Genomic DNA, 21,037 nt, shown 5'->3' with positions numbered 1-21,037 from the left:
AGCAGTGTTTGAAAGCATGATGTACTGCCATAAGAGATCAGGACATTTTCCCCCTTTAAATAGGCTATAAAGACAAAAGCTATTAGGATAACTGTTTTTCTTTCTTTGTTCTCATGAAAATTTCATTTCTTTGTGTAAAGGTTATTTTTGGAATTTCTCTTTCAGCAGACTGTTTATAGGGGACCATTTATCATTGACTCCATTTTATTCTTGAGAGTTAAAGCTGCATAAGTGTGATTTTTATTGGCCCATATCACATAATTACCGCAGGAGTTTGACAGGGCTGTTGATCAATACCAATGACTTAATGGTTACTTCACAAGATGCCAAATTTTTGCTTTTTGAAACTCTCCAGCAATAATTTGCACATGGAAAAGTGTAACTGTGGGCGCATTGGTCAGCTTGCATAATACAAAAAAATAAATAAATAAAAAAATGGAATAATGTCTGCCGCTTGATATAAAATGTGACTATCTCATCTTGCACAAAACTTGCAGTTTCCTCTTCTTCTGTCTTCCAGAAATTTATCTGAAGTGGATTTGACTCCAGCATCAGAGGACTTGACTCCGAGCATCATCGCACCACCATGTCAATGCATGAGCGTATTCTGAGCTGCACTCCTCCTCTCACCCCTGGCCTGTTAACCTCCATACTGCTGGTCCTACTCCCAGGGCTCACTCACTTCTCACTGGCCGACTCCAGCCATGGCACCGGCGGCACACCAGGCAACTGCTCCGGAGAGGACAGCTGTTCGGAGGGTGTGGTCCTGCCCATGTGGAACCCCCAGAACCCCTCGGTGGGCGATAAGGTGGCACGCGCAATAGTTTACTTTGCAGCTCTCATCTACATGTTCCTGGGTATGTCCATTATCGCGGACCGCTTCATGTCTTCCATCGAGGTCATCACCTCCCAGGAGAAAGAGATCACCATCAAGAAGCCCAACGGCGAGTCGACCACGGCCACTGTGCGCATTTGGAATGAGACGGTATCCAACCTCACTCTGATGGCTCTGGGCTCATCTGCTCCAGAGATCCTGCTTTCCGTCATCGAAGTGGTTGGCCATAAGTTTGAGGCCGGCGCTCTGGGTCCGAGCACCATCGTGGGCAGCGCTGCATTTAATATGTTCATCATCATCGCTATCTGTGTGTACGTAGTGCCAGAAAATGAAACACGCAAGATAAAGCACCTGCGGGTGTTCTTCGTCACTGCTGCCTGGAGCATCTTTGCCTACATCTGGTTGTATCTCATCCTGTCAGTGATCTCACCTGGAGAGGTGGAGCTGTGGGAGGCAGTCCTCACCTTCTGCTTCTTCCCCCTCTGTGTGGTGCAGGCCTGGATTGCAGACCGCCGCCTTCTCTTCTACAAGTATGTCCACAAGCGATATCGTGCTGACAAATCCCGTGGTATTATCATCGAGACAGAGGGAGATGCCATGTTCACCAAAATGGACTTGGAGATGGACGGCCAGGGCGTGAACTCTCATGCTCACCCCAAAGAAGTTCTGGATGGGATGTTGGAGGGGGTGGAGGAAGGTGGAGGGACCAGTCCAGGCCAGGACCAAGAAGAAGAAGCTCGACGTGAGATGGCCCGAACATTGAAAGAATTAAAACAGAGGCACCCAGAGAAAGACATGGAACAGCTGATTGAGATGGCCAACTACCAAGTTCTGGTCCAGCAACAGAAGAGTCGTGCTTTTTATCGTATCCAAGCCACACGTATGATGATCGGAGCTGGGAACATCTTGAAAAAACATGCCGCAGACCAGGCCAGGAAGGTGGTGAGCTGTCATGAGGCCAGTGGCCAGGAGGAGGATCCCCATACCATCTACTTACAGTTTGAACCTTCTCACTACCAGTGCTTTGAGAACTGTGGCTCGCTTAAGCTGTCAGTAGGGCGCCACGGAGGAGAAAGTGGCTGCACTGTGAAGGTAAGAGGCAAAGTCATTTCATAAATATTGTAAACGCAGCTCAAGGTCAGTTTTAAATCCTAACTTCACACCTCCTCCAAATGTTTTCAGGCATAAAGAAATCTTAATAATTCAGCATCTTATTATAACCGCAGTTGATAAATAATTTAGACAGCATAGTACTTTAGTTGGTACAATGTGTGCCCTTATTTCTGCATGCCACACAGGTAGACTACCGCACAGAGGATGGGACTGCCAACGCTGGCTCAGACTATGAGTTTGCTGAGGGCACACTGGTCTTCAAGCCTGGTGAGACGATAAAAGAGTTCACTGTCGGTGTCATCGATGATGACATTTTCGAAGAGGATGAGCACTTCTATGTTCACCTCAGCAACCCTCGCATCGCGCACCGTGCTGAAGTTTCCCTCCTGGAGCCCAGCTCTATCACCTCTAGCAGCAGCATGATGGGCAGTGGCATCTCAACCCACATTCCCCCCAAGGCGGCCCTGGGCAGTGCTCACACCGCCACGGTTACCATCTATGACGACGACCACGCTGGCATTTTTACATTTGAGAGCAATTCCACACGGGTCAGCGAGAGCGTTGGCAATATGCAGGTTAAGGTTCACCGGACGTCTGGGGCGAGGGGGAAGGTGGCTGTGCCCTACCATACAGTAGAGGGCACTGCCAAGGCCGGGGAGGACTACGAGGAAGTGGCTGGCAAGCTGGAGTTTCAGAATGATGAGACGATGTGAGTGACAGTTCAGCTTCTTCTTCTATTTTGATGTGAATGTCTTGTCACTCATCGCTGCCTCTGAACAAACATTACAAACCGTCTTTTAAACCAGTTCCCTAGATTAAGTTGGTTATTCTAGTAATGGAAGGGACTATTTTTGCGAGTTGCAGACACGCTCTGAAGAGTTTAGATCTTTCAAAAGGATGGGTGAGGGCGGATAAAAGGATATAATTGTAAGGCAGATAGTGCAACATTGCAGCTGCTGTAAAATATATATATTTATATGTAGCAGCAGCCACTGTGAACGAATTCAGAATTAAGAGGCAGCACATTGGGATTTCTATGGGGGTTATATGGGAGTTCATTGTAATGCAGAGCAACAAAAACTCCAGCACAGAAAAGGAAGAAAGGGTATGTGAAAGACAGACTAGAGCAGAGAAAAACTGACAAATGACTGAGAGAGGAGAGAGAAGGGGAGAAGGTTGATCAGCTACTGAAAACAGGTCTATGTGATGTAGCTTGTGTGATAATTTTAACAAAACAACTCATGGATGCACCGACAGAGAAGCAGATAAAAGGTTAGGAGGGAAAGTTAGAGAGTGCAAAGAGATAAATGAAAATGTGATGTCTTCACAGCTACTGTATCTCTTGAACACTGTATGGAAGCACTGGCTGACTGTTGAGTACACTTTGATAGTTGCGAGTGTATTGTAGTGTCTGTTTTATCTGCTTGTCTGTGATGAGCCAAAGACTGGCAATTATCCACTCCAGTCATTTTTACATGAAAAAGCAAACTGGCTTTAACATATCAAGCTCATGACAAAATGCTGTACAGCGCAACAAAAGACAAATCAAATGCAATTAAATTGAAGAAAGGAAATCATTGCTGAATAAAAAATGTGTGTCTACACGTGTCAGATGAATATTATGAGGGTAGCAATTCAGGGCTCGCGTGTAGGCGGATTATGTAGGTCGGCTGAGTGGGAGAACAGGCAGGTGAATGCGTTTTGTCAAAAGAGAATGCAGATTTCCCTCTTTGTCTTTTTTGCCTTGCAGTGCAGGTGAGATTTTGTGAATATATTTGTCTGTGTTTGTCGGTTTGCTTGTCGATTGGCGTGCGCATGTATGAGTGTGTTCGCTTGCCTCTGCATACTCGTCTGAGTGGGAGAGTGTGTGGTGTGTGCGTGCTACATTCATTTTAAGGTCAAATCAAACAAAATGTCTCTCCAAAATGGGATCTGAAGAGTTTCTCAAACAGCCAGAACAATTAAAGGGAGTCAAACGGGGTAAAAGTATAGTATAGTGCCTATAACTGAAATAGGTGTGATTCATGAGACAGTAGTACAACAGTGAGCTCAGTTCGGTTGCATGGCCTGCAGCTAGGTTACCCATATCAATAAATGGAATAATGACTTGGCAGTGCCCTACCACACAGCAGAGGGCACTACCAAGGCTGGAAGGGAGTGTGACAAGGTTGTTGGCAAAATGAAACTCCTGGCATCTTTAAGTCTTCGACCCTGGCCGTCTCACCGGTGGGTTTGTCATTGCGGTGCCAACGAGCTTTGATCAAACCCACAGAGCTTAACAAAGACACTAAATGTGTCCTGGTCAATTACAAGGAAATGTGTATAAAATGATGCACGGGACATCCTGATATTTTCAACTGGATGTAAATGTGCAGCCATATAACAGTGTCGTTTTGGTTTGGAATATTTCATTCAGTATAAGCGTGATGCAGCTTCAGTGAAGCGTTGCAACCAGCAGACCTCAGTGTAGATCTGTTAGATTTACAGACAGGCAGCATGTGTCTGCATTCAAATGGAAGCTGAGCATTCAACAAAATCCTCAAGGGCCGTGACTGCTCATCAGACTGTGGCACGCTCACAATGACAGAGGCACCTGCAGAATTTATGTCATCTGGAGTCATGCTTTCTCCGACAGCTGTTGGTGTACAGCAGGGAAGGAAGGACTGTGGAGAGCTGATCCAGTGGAGCAGGGCAGGTTGCCACCAGAAAACCGATGAAAGGAAAACCCAGACACAGCAGGAAACGTGCATCTGTGCCTAAATCCACCTATGGCACTTTTGGAACAGGAATCATGCAACTTAAAGGAGATTTCTGCCATTTACACTTTCAAAAGAAGGGATGGGACTCCAGGGACGTCACAAGATTCAAAACTTAGGTACCAAGTTAATATCAGTATTTTGAAAATGATACCACTATTGATACTCCCAGTATTGCTGGTGGTATCAATGCAGCTTGATACCTCACTGTAACTCAGTGTTGCTATTCGGACATAGCACTGGACTATATGTTGAAATACTAAATCACTAAAACTTGCAGTCATGCTCACAGGACTAAAAATTTAAAAAAATGAGAGCACATAATCATACCATAGTATTTGTTGTTACAGCAGGACATTTCATACAGTTCCTCTACTCTGAAGTATTTATTTATCAGTATTTTGTTGGGCTGCTTTGTCTTCGATGTCAGGGCCACAGGCCAATGTTGCTCTTGAAACTCACTGGTCTTCTAATGTAGCCTATATGTTTAAACGCCAGAATTGCCAGGACCATCTGGGTCAGGAGACATGAGCAGCTTATGTACCTGGGATGTTAACGGTTTTAACTGCAATGCAATGTAATTTGCAGTTTTGATATACTGTGAGACTTAAAGGTGTATGTAATTAGAAGTATGTATTTACATACCTCTAATGTGCATAACACAGCGGTGGTGGTTCAGTGCTGATCAATACCTCTGCCTGCTTGGCAGCCATCACAGTGATGGCTGCCAAGATAACCCAGCTGTTTTGTTTTGTTTTGTCTCTGTGGGAAATTTCCCCCCACCGGTAACCTATATGTGTCTTAAAATATGAAAGAGAGAGAAATAGGGCAACGTACTTTGAACTGGTGGAGGAATGCTGAAGCAACAGGTTGCTTCAGGGTGGCTGTGGATCAGGAGAGGCAAGCCGTGGGTGGGCACAAGCCGGGGTTTGATCGACCCCAGCTGAGTTGCCTGGGTGAAGATGTCTGCTTGTTGAAAGACCCAAAACATCCGATGACCCCAGGAGACATCACTGCTGATGTGTCCAGGTGCATCACAACATGATGCATCTAACAAGTTTTCTTTTTTCCTCAGGCTGTTGCATTACCTGATACTTCTTTATTTACCTGATACATTTAAACATTTTAGGAGTTAACATAAATTGGCTTGTGGTGTAAAACTATCCCTAGCTATGATAAACGAAATACTATGTAGCTTATAACTCCCGACCTCTTGAGTCTGTATATAGACACAGATGGCAGTAGCCACTAGATGGCGCTAGTCACAAAAGGAATTGGCCCACTGCAAAACCTGGCATCGGAAGGGTAGATAGAGAAATATTTTTTCCATTGAAAATGCGCAGTAATCTTACTTAAGTGCCATGTTGCTAACTTAGTGTGTAGATCAAATGCCTTGGTAAGGCCTTTCTGACGCTCTGACATGGAACCATCAGGCTACACAACTCATTAGCTGAACAGATTTTCAAAAGGGTTTTAAAAAGGGCAGCCGAAACAACTCAAGCAGATCATAATGTTATCCAACTTATCAGAATGTGTAATTAGACTGAAACTGCACATTTTGACTGAAACTGAAAAGGAGTGTTGCTCAATCAGTGCCATTAAAAGATTAACAGGATGTATGCAAATGTCCTTACTGTTTGCCTCATTTATTCATTTGTTTGTGTGGATTTGTGTCTGCGTGTGTTTCTGAGCACATCAGCTTGCATGTGCTGTCTATATATACAGTATATATATATACACATATACATGTTTTGTGTGTGCTTGTGTGTGTGTGTGTGTGTGTGTGTGTGTGTGTGTGTGTGTGTGTGTGTGTGTGTGTGTGTGTGTATTTCTTCCTGCTGAGCAGGCTGCCAAAGTTCCTCTTTCAAAAAACAGAGCTTGCGTTTCCTACTGAGGTGTTTCCCGGGGCAGTCACAACTAAAGGAGGCTAACACCAGTCAGCAGGACTCCAGGGGGGCTCATGTTTGTGTGTATCTGTGTGTGTGTGTGTGTGTGTGTGTGTGTGTGTGTGTGTGTATGTGTGCATCTGCCCATTAATGTCAATGCTTGAGCATGCAGAGGAAGAAGAGAGGAGGAGGCCAAGTTTTTAAGCACTTGACACAGAGCCAGGAGGAATGGGGTAAAATCCAGGCGTTCTGTTTAATGAAAATATGCCATCTGAATTCTGCATTGCAGTAAATAGATTAGGATTTACAGACACAAACCTCTAAGCCAAAATAAACAGCCAGAGATAGAGAGCCATTTTACATTCTGCGCTTATGGATTAAGGGAAGATCTGCACAAACCCTTTGATGCTTGTGTATTTTCTGCGTATCTGTTTTTGTCTGTGGAACTATACAGTACAGTAGTTGAGGCTGAAGAGGATAACGGGAGCAGTTACATAAGCAAAGATGAATGAGATGGGAGAGAGATCTTCTCTGCAAATTGAAATCAATACTTTGATATTCTTTACCTCTCTTGCTTAATGCAAACTGCACCAGTAACACGCTGAACATCTCGATGAGCCCAGATAACAGCGGAGCACAAGTCACGGTTTTAATGCTAACATGTCTGGAGCAGTAAAAACACTCTGAATTCGTGCACCTCCTCTGAAGACTTGTCGCAGAAAGACAGAAGATAAGCTTTGCTCCATTTAAGCATCACTGATATCTCTTGGTGATTCTTGTTCCTATTATGATACACATCCTGCTTTATATGCTGAATGTCTGCTCGTTTCTGCCACCCTTCCCTCCTTTTTGTGCTCATTAGTTCAGATTTAGTTAAGCAGCCCCTCTCTGTTATGTTACCACACAATATTTGCCAGGATAATATATCAAAGATAACGTCACCTTTGATATCTAGATAAATTTAGCCATATAAATTGACTGTTCACTTGCGAAGCTATGGGAAGCTCCAGGAGGGAAATCTTTACTCAGTGTAGTGGTGCATTGATTTAGCATTTACTTTTTTTTTTTTTTTTTTAAAGCTATTTTTAATACTGTCACGTCAAAATAAGTATAGCTCACTCAAATACTATTTTTTTTTTTTTCAAAGCAGTTATATAATCCTGTTCATCCATATAACAATTCTAATAATAATGCGATCCAGGCAGGGAAATTCTGTTTTTGCCTTCCCCCCTCCTCTGGGAGACCACAGCGCAGACTCAGCTCTACTGGCCTCCACAGCCCTGGAGCGGGTAGGGATTAAGTGTCTTGCTCAAGGACACTTCAGGAGTGTCAGATGCTTGCTGACACAAGGTTTTAAAACCAGAATCCTTAAACTGAATAGCGCTCCTTTAATCAATATGCTTCCCTGTTGCCCAAATCTGCAGGCATATCACATAATTAAGGAAATTGATTCGCTCATTAGCTTTCTCTACGTGCTTGTTTTAAGAGCTGGGGACTATCCCAGCATGCATTGGGCCGAGGCCAGGGAAACACCCTGGACAGGTTGACAGTTTAGACAGTTTAGAGACTCTAGCACACTGGACGCATGTCACTGTGCTGTGAGAGGGAACCGAAGCACCTGTAGGAAACGTGCATGAACATTTGGTGACCCTTCAAGCCCATAAAAACGTCCCGGGCTGGGAATCGAGTCCCGCTCCTTTTCTTTGCAAGGTGCCAATGGTAAACACTTCGCCACAACGCCACCCTTTTCATTTCTTTTTAACTCAGCCTCAATTTTAGGAGGTTAATCCAACTCACATCAGTGAAATTTTTTGCAAGGGTGACCCAGCCAAACTGATGGCAGCACATTCATTTACAGAGGAAAAAAAAACAAAAAAAACGTTTTTATTACAAGAGATATACAGTCATAGAGAAGGTAAGAAATAGAGAGCAAAACTATTAAAGAGAAAAATGCTGACAATTTCACTTTCTATAGTTTTACCATCTACAGATTGAAGAAGAGCCAGTTCCTTTAGTCTCAATACCTTCAGCGGTCTGTTTCTCACTGGGAGCGCAGATTATGGCCCTTTCAGTTGCAGCTTTGGGAAAATAAGCAGAAATTAATCTCGGGACCTCCAACAATCCTCCTCAGTTTTGTGTAATATAGATACAATAACTGCCGATGTTACCCAAAATGGCCTTTCAGAGAAATTGCATCCAAGTGATAGCTACACAGGAGTTGGGAGCAGATGGGCAATTTGCCCTGGAATGTAATGATGAGTTAGGGTTTTAGAGTCTTGATGCAATATGGCTCTGCCCGTTGTAATGAGGGGTTTACACCAATCTGCTCTTTGGGCTGGGCAGTGCAGCGCTTGGTGCCGCTGCCCATGGGCTGTCATTTTGAATTTTGCATCACATCCACACGGGCATACTAATGAAGCTACTTTAATGTTATTTTGACTTAAGAAAGTCACTTGACAAATTAGCTGGAAGTCATGGGAACCACAACTGCACTGACTGCATGAATTTAGCAGGGAAGCCACACGAGTTCACTGTACCTGAGGGTTCCCCCTCTAGTTCCCAAAGCCCTCTGTTACGTCAGTGCAGTGTTTTCAGACTGAAAACTGTCCATGTTCCTTTAAAACAGAATGATGTTACATTAACAACAAAAAAAAACATAATCTGACAGCATTTTCCATAAGTTGGCATTTATGATAGGATGAGTATTAGCCACATACATAACATTGATAAATTAGCTATATAATCCGATGTTGCCTCAACATAAAAAGAAGAACAGCCTAATATCCATGATGTCTATAATGTCAATGTTCTCTGAATTACATCGTCTGATAGCACAGTAAATAGTCTGAAATGATGTTTGAAGATGGTGTATGTAGCGAACTGTAACTTCAGTGGGTCAAATATGTAAAGTTACTGTATGTACCTCCAGTTTCTCGAGATGCTTTCATTTACATTTTCAGTGGGTGTCAATCTGTGAAATGATAAACGTTTGCGCTGTGCTCGACATTTGCATGATGCGCATCCTGGGACACAGCAGCAGTGGGCTACAAAGCTGGGCTATCCAAAACAAGTGGGATGCAAGTTCATAAGTGGGAAAAAAGCTTCATACCAAGTGGACGATTATTTTCAGGTCCTTCCATGATATTTCAAGCCACACTTACCTCATTCATTGATGTTTCCTGGAAAAACAAATGTCAGCTCTGTACAGGAAAAAAAAAAAAATGAACTCAAGATTATTTTATAGTTCTTATTCTCTCTTTGCTCCCGTTGGCATGACATTGTCTAGCATTAGACAGCCATTGACGTATCAGACATGTTTAAAATAAACTTCTTTTCTTCTGCAAGCAAACGCACAGCCTGCGTGTGTCCAATCCTGTGAGTATATGTGTAGACAGAAATAGACAGCCACCCACGTATCATTAGGGAGATGGAGGGAGGGAGGGAGAGAGAGAGAAAGACTCAGTGCGACAGTGGAGGAGAAAATGTAGGGGGGCTGAGGCAAACATGTCGGCCACAGAGAGAAGCCACAGCCACACGTGTGTTTTTTTGTTTTAATACTCCTTCCTTGTATTTCTCAATAATCATTAGAGCCTGTTTTAACCAGTGTACGGTTTTATAAAAATGGATTGGGAAGAGCAGCGTAATGAGCCAATTTCTCCGTGACTCGACAACTTATTTGACCCTGTCTGCATCGTTTTGATGTGAACAGTTTTGATGTGAGTGGGAGGTGTGTGAGCTATTAAATTTGATTTCTCTGGTGGAAGTTTCTTTTTTTTTTTTTTTTTTTTGACGTGGACGGAGTTCGCCCTCTTGTGGGGTGTTGAGAAAGAAATTGAAGTGCAGGCTGGTTGCTGCACTGAATGGTTTTAATGTTATTTTGTTATCTAACACTCTTGCTTCATGATGCAGCACAATGACATATCCCTCCTGTCATCTTTGGGGTCAAATTGACTTCACTCAGTGTTTAACGCCTCTAAATACATGACCAACATTGTTTTGTTTTTTCCTCTTTAATGACTCTTCCTAATTTAATTGGGACAAGTGGATAAACATGAAATTAACATGATGACATGTTTTCAATATTCTGGACACATTTTGTATTCATGTCTTTGGGGTAAATTTGACCCCAGATGGTTTCAGCTGTATGAAACATATAAGAAATATCATGAAATCTAATTCAGTTGTTTGGGATGACACTAAGAAACTATAGCCATGTAATTCATAATCCTCAGAAAACTTCCCTCTGCTGTAGCATAACCACATCTGTAACACTGTGACAACCATTGACAGTTAATGTGACATTTGAGAGGGAAAAAAATGATTTCAGCAATAATTTTGTTGTATAAAGAGGGTGAGTTGGGGAGATTACAATTTATTTAAAGAGCTGTTTACATTGTCAGCAAGGTTAATAAAGTACGTGACAGTTATTATAATCATTTTCTGGAGGTTTAAATTATTCAGGTCAAATTGATGAAAAAATATTGGTAAATTTGGCTTGGCTACTATATTTTTTTATTAGAAAATTTGCCGCAGGAGCACAAAAAGCACGAACACTGGTTTCCATTGGCTTCCATTTTGTGATAGAAAAATAAGTGTAACATTATAGCGTGCTTCAACAACTCTGATACTGCTGCACAAGTAAAAAACTGGCAGCTATTTTTACATCAGCATGGACGAGCTTGACCGTCAGCAAACATGCCAATCAAATCAGTGTGTGCAGGCGCGCTCATACGTGCACGTGCAAACACATTTATCAGTTCCAGGAAACAATTAAACAATCAATAATTCGACTAATCTTAATTCAGTCCACCGTCTCTCTTTTTTTTTTGTCTTTGCTCCCATTTTAATTTCTTTTCCATTTCCCTTTCTGTCTGGTGCTGTCCATTCAGCCATAAAAATGATCTTCTCTTTTCTTCTTTTAGGAAGCTGCTGGATGTGAAGATCATTGATGATGAGGAGTATGAGAAGAACAAGACCTTCACCATTGTGTTAGAGGAGCCGATTCTGCTGGAGGTGGGGCAGAAACACGGTGAGTGGCACTGCCATACCTCAGCATCTCTACTGTTTTTTTTTTTTTTTTTTTCTCACGACATTGTGGCAAGGAGCGAATTTTCTTTGCATCCACTCTCCTTCTTATCTTTTTTAAATTCCTGGAATAGAGCTGGCTCCTTGATTTTAAAAGAGCAATTTATATCCAGCGATGTAAAGGTCTTCCGAGCTCAAGATATTTCCAAGGTTGATGAGACTGATAATTTCTTTCCATTTAATGGAAAGGCTCTGAATGTGTAATTTGTAAAAGGATTTGTCCCTCCAGTGCTTTTCACAAGCAGGTTTTTATCCTTGAGGTGTCAAGTTGGTATTACTGCACATTAATTGCCATTTATGGTTTCTCCACGCATTTCATAAAATTGACTTCTGTTATAGTTTATACAAGTGTTCTGCAATGCCGTCTGTGCAGTTTCTTTTGTAAATGTGGAAAAACATATCACTGTATCTAAAGCTGTTCTTTTCTATAGACAGTATTGCATTTTATCATTAGATTTCTATAATAAATTTCATTCCAAATGCTGCTGGCTGCATCAGTTTTAGAAAGCTTTTGCCATCTGAAATTCAGCAGACAAAACATGTTTGATTCTGCTTCAAAAAGTAACTATTCAAGAAGCAAAATGTGTGTTATGTAGGATGATTTCTGACTTTAATACCAAGGCATAAAGTGCTTAGCACCAGCAGTCAGTAAGGAAGCGTGGGTGTCATCTTTTTTTTTTAAATGATGGAACAAAACTCCTCATATGCCCGTGGAGAATAATATCGGCTGAGTAGCAGGAATTTTAATATGTGTATCTACCCATCCTCATTGATCCACTCTTGCTTTGCACCAGGAGATTCAAACGACAACAAGACGGTGGTGGGACTGGAGGATGTGGCAAAGATGGGCTGCCCTTGTCTCGGAGAACACACCAAGTTGGAGGTGGTCATTGAGGAATCCTATGAATTCAAGGTAACTTGAAAAAACAAAAAAAAAGAAAGAAAAAACAAAACTACTCTCTTCACCTCAGTGCCACCCTCACTTGTCACACTGCCTTTTATCTATTTTGGAGCATCCCACCAAGCTTACAAGGGCTGATGAAGGTTACTGTTTCATTAATTCTGACAAGATCCACTTCCTCTTGTCGCACTGAACTGCACCGCCACTGAGTTTACAAGAGACAGCGAGACAACTTTACACCCTTTTTTAAAGACAGTACAGCAGGAGCAGCATGTAAACAAATGGTGCAAGATGATGTTTAGGAAAATGAAGCCCAATCGCAGCCGCTTGTTTTGTTCATTTGTGCTACTCGGACACGCTGATCACCATGTTGCTTTTTGCTGTCTTTGTCTTTGTGTGGCAGAACACAGTGGACAAGTTGATAAAGAAGACTAACCTGGCCCTGGTGGTGGGGAGCAGTAGCTGGAGAGAGCAGTTTGTTAGTGCTGTCACTGTCAGTGCAGGTGAGTCCCACAGTCCTGAAATGACTCGGCTGTTCATCCCACTTAGTCGGGACCTGAGGGAGACACAGCCTGCAGGCTCGATCTGGCCCACCAGCTGCTTCTGACCACGCTGCCAGCTCTGCAGGGCTTTTTTTTTTTTTTTTTTTTTTTTTTTTTTTCCAAAGATGCATCGCTTGCAGCATCGCATTGCTAAATTAAATTAAATAAATAAATAAATAAATAAGCCCCATACTAACCAATAATGAGCATTTTATTGGTAATTACTTTAGGGGTACCCTCTGGTAGGTTTCATTGCTGCAATGCTGTTTGCTTACAAGCTTCCAAGTTAACTTTATGCAGAAAACAATGCCCCTTTTTATGTATTTGGACGATGTGCTTATTTTGAGAAGTGCATGCTTTTTTGCCTAGTCACTTTATTAATAATGAAAGATACGGTGAATTCTTCCTAAAAAAAATAATTAGCCACTCTGTCGGAGCAATTAAATGGATCTGAAGAATTTAAGTAGATGTAAATAATATGGTGAACCCATTTTTATCTCCCAACCTTTTAAAAGCCAGTCTTTTTCCTCTGGATCTGGAGGAGCCCAGGGCATTTGAGCAAAATCCTGCATTGCCTGCCAGAGATGTGTAATTTTCTTAATATTCTTTTTTCCTCACTCTGTCTCTCTCTCTCTCTTGTCGAGGCTCAAACTTGCACGCACCTCTGCGAGCAGAAAGTGAGCTCTCTGACTACATCCTATCCTACATGCTTGTCACTGAGTCACAGCCAGAAGTGACAGAAAAATTCTTTCCGCCCTGAGAGATTTTAGTGCAGTCCTTATTGCGAGGTTTAGCCGTCACATATTTTTCACACGGTGTTTGGAAACCTCAAAAGCAGAATGTTGCATGTGCTCTACATGCGTTTCATGTGCATTCTTGCATTTCTTCGCCAGGTGATGACGATGAGGAGGAGAGCGGAGAGGAGCGTTTGCCGTCCTGCTTTGATTACATTATGCACTTCCTGACAGTCTTCTGGAAGGTCCTCTTCGCTTTTGTCCCGCCCACCGAATACTGGAACGGCTGGGCCTGCTTCTTTGTGTCCATTTCTCTGATTGGCGTTCTGACAGCTGTGACGGGCGACCTGGCCTCTCATTTCGGCTGCACCATCGGCCTCAAAGACTCCGTCACTGCTGTGGTGTTTGTTGCGCTTGGCACCTCTGTTCCAGGTGGGTGTCAGATGTCCATCAGCTCTATCGGCACATTGTTTTGTCTCGGTTTCCTCCTGAAGTTGCCTCAGTGGTGCTCATGTCTGCTTTGAGATGTGTTTATAACATCGGCTTCATCCTGTGCTGTCAGATCCCTTTTCTCTAGAGTCTTCATCTTTATAGTCAACAGGCTGAGGTGGAAAAAACGTTTGCTCCTCTCTGTCTGTTGTAGACCTGTTTCTTGAACAATAGTGAGTTTTTTGCCATAAAGAAGAAGCCCAGGTTTCTGATGGTACAGGATGGATGCTTTACTCCGCCCAATTTGCACTTTGACAGAGCTAGGCTAATGACTCCCATAGTCTTCATGTCTTTATGCTAAGCTAACACCAAATTCTACCCATAAGAGCCAAACCACTGCATGTACAGACGTGAAATGATATCAAACATTTATTCTTTTTTGCATGTTAAGGTGTTCAGAGATTGATGTAGTAGGCCTGTGCAATTGTACTGCATCAAAAACCAATTTTTTAAAAATGCCTTTAACCACAAAGAGCTTTTAAGCATTTCTAAGCAGAGGAGTTTCAAAGCTTCATGTCTGTTATATACCCGTGAGGAAGGATATGCAAAGAGAGAGGAGAGGCAGGGATCAAGATGTCCAACTTGAATGGAGCCTTGCATTTAAAGATGAACTATGCAAAACTGCTGAGGTCAGATGAAGCGAGGATTCATTTAGACTCAGCTGACAGAAAAGATGGTGTAAGCATGTTGATGGTTGAGTCTACGTGATGAATTATGTGCTTGTTCCACGCTTACTGCTCGGGCAACTCTGCGTAGTGAACGTTCAACAAAAATGGAAACCCTGACTGAAACCCGTCAGAGGCTGATTTCCATTCACTCATGTTGTGCCTGGTGCTTCCCTCACTTTGCTCTCCGTGTTAACGCAGACACGTTTGCCAGTAAAGTCGCCGCTATCCAGGACCAATACGCCGACGCCTCCATCGGGAACGTGACGGGCAGCAACGCCGTGAACGTGTTCCTGGGCATCGGCGTGGCGTGGACCATCGCCGCCGTGTACTGGAGGACCAAGGGCCAGACCTTCCACGTGGAGCCGGGCTCGCTGGCCTTCTCCGTCACCCTCTTCACCATCATGGCGGTGGTGTGCGTGCTGGTGCTGCTTTACCGCCGGCGTCCAAGCGTGTCGGGCGGGGAGCTGGGCGGCCCACGGACAGCCAAGCTCCTCACCTTCCTGCTGTTCCTCTCGCTCTGGTTCATCTACATCCTGCTGGCCTCGCTGGAGGCCTACTGCCACGTGCCTGGCTTCTGAGAGAGAGAGAGAGAGAGAGGGAGAGAGGGGGAGAGGGAGAGGGAGAGGGAGACGCGGAGAGAGACACAGACAGCTCCTCTCCTTGTTTTTACAGTTTAACACATTTTCTCTCTGTTTTTGTCTATTTTCTTGAAGGTTTCTAAATATTTGTATCATTATTTCCTATTAATACTGCACAATATCTGATTGACTTTGGAACTTTTGAACTTTGCTACCATCCACTATGCTATTAAGGATAGCTTTAGCCACTGGAAATTAACTTCTCACTCGTTCTTCTCACTTTTAAGGTTGATATGTAACAATGGACGTTTATCTAATCATTGCTATCAGCTTAAACCGGGGGAAAAATGGGGAACTCTGAACACTGTTTTCTGTTAATACTGTATCTTCACCCCTGAGCGCCTTTTCCATATCTTACCACGCAAACTCCAAACTTCCAGTATCTAGTACCCTACATGTGTGGGCTTGTGCAATTGTTTGAAAATAGCCAGCCAACATAGTCAGCTTAATTGTATTGATTAAAAGAAGGGGCAGTTAAGAGAGGATTCATAATGATTTCATATGTTTTGAAGGGAGTGGTGAAATGGAAACCGACCATGCATGGCACAACATTACAATTAGCTGACATTTATACAAAAAAAGAATAGTATTACCAAGGAAACAGTGATCAGTCAAAAAAATATATTAATAATAATTTGTGTGTTGATATTTATTACTAGTCTATACATTGGTTATTCATTGTATATCCTGTAAAAGATGAACATGTGACCGTGTGTGAGAGTTTTGTGAGAGAGTAGGTGTGTTTACTTTTGCACGTATTGGATTAAGAATTTTTTTGTGGTAATCTATTTTACAAGACTGTGTGTAAAAATTTTGATATGGCTGTTAATGTGTTATTGTACATGTGAATCACAGCTAAGCACATATAAGTCTATCACTGCCTGGCGCCCTGTCCCACAAGCTCAGTTACTTTTTTCATCAGCACCACGTAGGACGCGGCTAGCCCAGGGTGCTTCCAGGGTTTCGAATGCCTTTTTTTATACCAGGTACTACGACTGAAGTCATGCTAGGCCAGAGATCCTGCTTTGAATTGGGCTATGAAATTCAAATTCTTTCAGCACATTGACGTTTTGTGCGTGTGTGCGTGAGTTTGCAGTGTGTGTGCGCGCGCGCGTGTGTGTGTGAGCTATTCTGTCTTCAGCACAAAACGGTGAAAAGCATGGCTTTATTTCATCTCTTCGCTCTTCTCTTTTATCTTTCACACGGAGGCTTTGAACATTTTTCGGCAACATGACCCACAAGTCGCCTCTTAAAAAGCACAGCAGAGATCACAGGACCGCTTTTCGAATTATTGTAAGTTCTGTCATTGCCATAGCACAAACAATATACCAGTCCATAATTCAAACGTACTCAAAGAGAAGACATTGATTTCCTAGACTGACAGCGTCTCTTTGTGTTGCCAAGTGACACTGACATTGACTTTTTTTTTTCCTTTTATATTTAACCTAGAATCTGTAGAGCCATATTTATTGTATTACAGTATTACAGTAGAGGTATTCTTTATATGAACATTTCAACTTTAATTTTATTGATATGCACGTTTAATGTGTGAAAAGTGGAAATAAACAATTTATTATGCTACCTTACGAGGACTTTTATTGTCTCAATTCCCCACTTCAGGAGAGAAAAGATGAATATACTATGATTTCAAAATAAATAAATAAATAAAATAAAAACGAAGCTTAAACTATTACTCAGCATTGGGTAATAATATGCAAATCTGAATATTACTGTATACACTGGGTATTATCAATATTCAACTGCTATGCCTGTAAAACCTCACACAGAACATTCTCATTATCAAATTAAGGGCACAAATTAAACTGTGGTATGTATTTACACACATTTCTTCCCCTATAGCTCCTGTTGTCCCAGAGCCATGAGAGCCACACACATCTTTATGCCCCTGAGGGATCTGATGCACTGATGTCACCAAGACAAATTCCTCCACAATTGTTGTGTTTTTTGGGGGAAAAAAATTAATATAAATGCTGTTTAGTGGTTTGACTGCAGGACATTTCTCATGCACTCACGTACATCAAAAATGAAATATCGTTCCCCCAGCCTCTGTTGGTACCACAAAAAAAGACAACAATCAATAAACAGCTAAAAAAAAAAAAATAAAAGTAAAATTGATTAAACTAAGCATAAAATAAAATTGGAGTCTGAGCACAGTGTGTTACAGAGAGCAGCTGCACAGTATGTGAACGTGCAAAGTGCAGTTCAGTCCATCAGCAGTGCACCACCCATCTAAAAATCATGGTATTGATCCTGTAAATATGATGTGTGCATAAGTCCCATTAGCTGATGTCTTGTAATTACATCAAGACTTAAGTACTGATACGTATGAAGGCATAACCCTTGATATGTTATTTATCACTAAAGCAGTCCAAATCTTACATCTGCAGTCTTACATGCCTGAAGTCTCAGCACTGGATAAAATGTAAAACTAAAAAAGATGTAGAGGACAGACCGTGCAAGCTACGGGATGTAAGAAAATGATTGAAACTGGTGGAGGCATGATTTACTCAATCAATAATCACAGTATGTGAGGTTATTATGACTAAAGCACTGATAAATGGAAGCTGGAGCTCAGTAAATGAGGCGTGTTTTTGGTAATTTTAAAAAAAAAAAAAAAAGGAGGTATGAATGTGTTGGCACATCTTTATCTTTTCGGTGAATGTTAGCCAAATGCTCAGTGGCGGCAACAGATTGCATAGTATTTGAAGAGCTGCCAAAAAAAAAAAAAAAAAACACTACCAGTGATGAACTATGGTTGTTGCTAAATTGATTTAATCTTTTTATGTGCTGTAGCTTACATTGTCCGCAGATAATTCTGCCACTTTTGATCATTTTAGTGTGAAAGATGTCGCCTGGTAATAGGATTCATTCTAATAAACACATGACCTTAGCAAGGAGCCCCACTGCATCAAGGGATGTGAGTGCAGACTGAATATGGCACCCGTCACAGAGTCAAGAAAAATGATGTGGAGTCATTTGGAGAAAGTGGACATTTCCCGTAGAGACAACTTTAGTAAATTTTTGGACGGTGCCATGTCCTTGGACAACCCCGTGATTAAGTGGATTGCTCAACAACTCAATAAAGAAATTTTGTGGATATTTTGGACAAAACATAGTTCTGCTTCACATTGTAATATCTTCATTAGAATTCTTCTCATATTATTCTCTCACTCAAAGTAAGGACCATTTTAAGATTGTTGTGTGTATTTTAATTTAATGAGATACAAAACCAGTTCTAGAAGGACTGATAATAAAAGTAAAGCATGAAGTAATCTTAATATACAGAATTCTTACATAATGCTATTATAATTTGGATGCCAAATTTAATACTCAATATCTATAGATCAAAGTTAAATGGCACAAATGATGTCATGTTTTTCTCAAAATGTGTCCATCCATCATGCAACAGTGTTGACATTGCTGACCAGATTTTAATTTTGATAACATTTGGGGGCAGGAAGCATCTAATCAATCAACTGCTGCATTTTTCAGATCTCATTTCTCAGACAATGCTAATTAGATCTCAACGAAACTTGAAGGAATGAAGCATCTCGTCATTGTAGTGTGGCATTTTCCACACAACACACTGATTAGTCCAAGGTTGTGCTTTCCATAATTTGTGCGTTTGTTTGTTTGCTGGTTCATATGTTGACGTGTTCATCTGTTTTGCTCGTTGGTGTCCATGCGTCTCACTTAACATCTGCCGCACCACTGGTGTTTTGGCGAAGCCTGAGGAGATACGAGGGCGCCTAGCAGGGCACAGACCTCCACCAAGGTCACAGCTAGAAATTATGACCTGATTTGAGCTCAGTCATTCTCCAGTTCGGCGATTCTGTTATCATAACACACACCACTTTTGGCCAATCACCATGGTGGTCAGTGTCATTTTGATCCTCAGTAATATTTCATAATATTACATGGAAAAACAGCCCCATTATTGTGCCCCCTTGAGGCCGAATGCCCTAAAATGTAATCACTTTTTTGTTGTCTCACGACCAGCCAGCCCGTCAGGCTTCGTGACATCATGTGGATGTGTTTGGAAACTATGGCCCCGTTCATGCTAAGCCCCGCTCCCTTTGTGCAATGTTCACACATGACACACACCTTTGGCCAAATCAGCATGGAAAGTTGGTCGGTGCTGCCTTGACCCATGACCCACCTCCTTGCCAGGTTTCATGCTGGTACATGGATGCATTTGGGAACTATGTGTTATTAGGTAACTTACTAGAGTTCTGGCCAAGACATACCCTCTTGGCTAAGGTTGGAGCTTTGTGACCAACGACAAAATGTCCTGAAAGTGCAATGGAGTCAAGCAGCAAGTTCTGAGTCCATTGTTTCTAATGGAAGAGGACGTGCCTCAGTACAAATTATGACAAATTCTAATGTCCCATGGCAACTGAAGGCAACATTGGACCTGCTTTTCAAAAGCCACAGGTCGTTCCAACATTTTGAAGCTACACTGATTTATTTGATGTATTTTAGATGAAAAAAATCAGGAGAAAAAAAAAGAGTTTGTTTGAGACTTACTCAGCTTGGGACAATCTGCTGGCACTCCCCGCTGCGGAGAAGTTACCAGGCAGAAAAAAGCCGACCACGCCCACTTAGGAGACAGGAAGTACATTGAGTTTTTTTCTCCACCCGGACCGCTATGAATGAATCATCTTCCTTTAGTAATCCAGTATCTTTGCTACAGCCCCGCATGTGTTAAACACTGCCTGTTGCAACGCCCCCTTGAGGCCAATTGGCATGAAAAATTAATCACTTCTTCGCTTGCCCAAGACCAAACTTCCCACCAAGTTTTGTGGAAATCCGTCCGGCACATTTTGAGTTATAATGCTGATGGACAGACAGACTGACAGACAGACAGGGGCAGATGTATAGATGCATCTCACCACAGCAAAATGACATTGATTGACCACTAGTGGGCACTATAAGGTCAAAACAAGGTGACACACTGTATTTGCTGCTGACTGCAGGACTGCAGTGTCTAAGTGAAGGGCGTGCTCTCTGCTGCTTTGATTTCAGGTTGTTTTCCCAGGTTTGGCGCTCCATCAAGTGAAATATAGAACATCTATCTTGGCAAGATTTTGTTATACTAGGGCTCTGTCCAACTCAATATATCAGGTCCATTTTTCTGTTTCGTCTGGGTTTTTTCTTTGGGTTTTCTCTAAAATGTATTTGATGCCATGAGACTCTCAGTGGATGCTCCCATAAGTGTCCTTTAGAAACCGCAGCTATTCACTTGTTTTGCTTGCACTCCCAAATGACCAGTTAGTGCAAAGTCTCAATTTACAAACTTTTACTCAATAACGTACTCTCACTGCTGTAATATCATTGTCTTCCTCCATATGGTCAGCAGAATCTGGAAC

At 42.2% G+C, this 21,037-nt stretch overlaps 1 protein-coding gene across 7 annotated transcripts; it reads left to right on the top strand.

Moving 5' to 3' along the window:
- Positions 1 to 733: 733 nt before the first annotated feature.
- Positions 734 to 15,587, top strand: slc8a4a (solute carrier family 8 member 4a). 7 transcript variants are annotated; one of them, XM_030068845.1, is made up of 8 exons: positions 734 to 1,532; positions 1,566 to 1,927; positions 2,134 to 2,657; positions 11,513 to 11,619; positions 12,473 to 12,588; positions 12,980 to 13,079; positions 14,012 to 14,284; positions 15,208 to 15,587. In XM_030068845.1, the coding sequence occupies exons 1-8, from the start codon at positions 773 to 775 to the stop codon at positions 15,585 to 15,587; spliced, it is 2,622 nt and encodes an 873-aa protein (XP_029924705.1). In that variant the 5' UTR covers positions 734 to 772. The 7 variants fall into 7 exon arrangements, with proteins under 7 accessions (XP_029924705.1, XP_029924704.1, XP_029924703.1 ...); XM_030068846.1 differs by having other exon boundaries at positions 764 to 1,927; positions 2,134 to 2,312; positions 2,364 to 2,657; positions 12,470 to 12,588; XM_030068844.1 differs by having other exon boundaries at positions 734 to 1,927; positions 12,980 to 13,091.
- The last annotated feature ends 5,450 nt before the right edge of the window (positions 15,588 to 21,037 follow it).

The sequence above is a fragment of the Myripristis murdjan genome, chromosome 14 (genome assembly GCF_902150065.1).
Source record: "Myripristis murdjan chromosome 14, fMyrMur1.1, whole genome shotgun sequence".
Classification (NCBI taxonomy): Eukaryota; Metazoa; Chordata; class Actinopteri; order Holocentriformes; family Holocentridae; genus Myripristis; species Myripristis murdjan.
The sequence above is the reverse complement of the archived record's forward strand: the minus strand, read 5'-3'. Positions and strand labels throughout refer to the sequence as shown.

What these genes read in the sequence shown, in the direction of transcription:
- slc8a4a (XM_030068841.1), top strand. Translation starts at nt 773, where the DNA reads ATGTGGAACCCCCAGAACCCCTCGGTGGGCGATAAGGTGGCACGCGCA. An exon ending in AAAGTGGCTGCACTGTGAAG is followed by an intron (nt 1,928 to 2,133) that starts GTAAGAGGCAAA and finishes CATGCCACACAG; the next exon opens with GTAGACTACCGCACAGAGGA. An exon ending in CAGTGCAGGTGAGTCCCACA is followed by an intron (nt 13,092 to 14,011) that starts GTCCTGAAATGA and finishes TTTCTTCGCCAG; the next exon opens with GTGATGACGATGAGGAGGAG.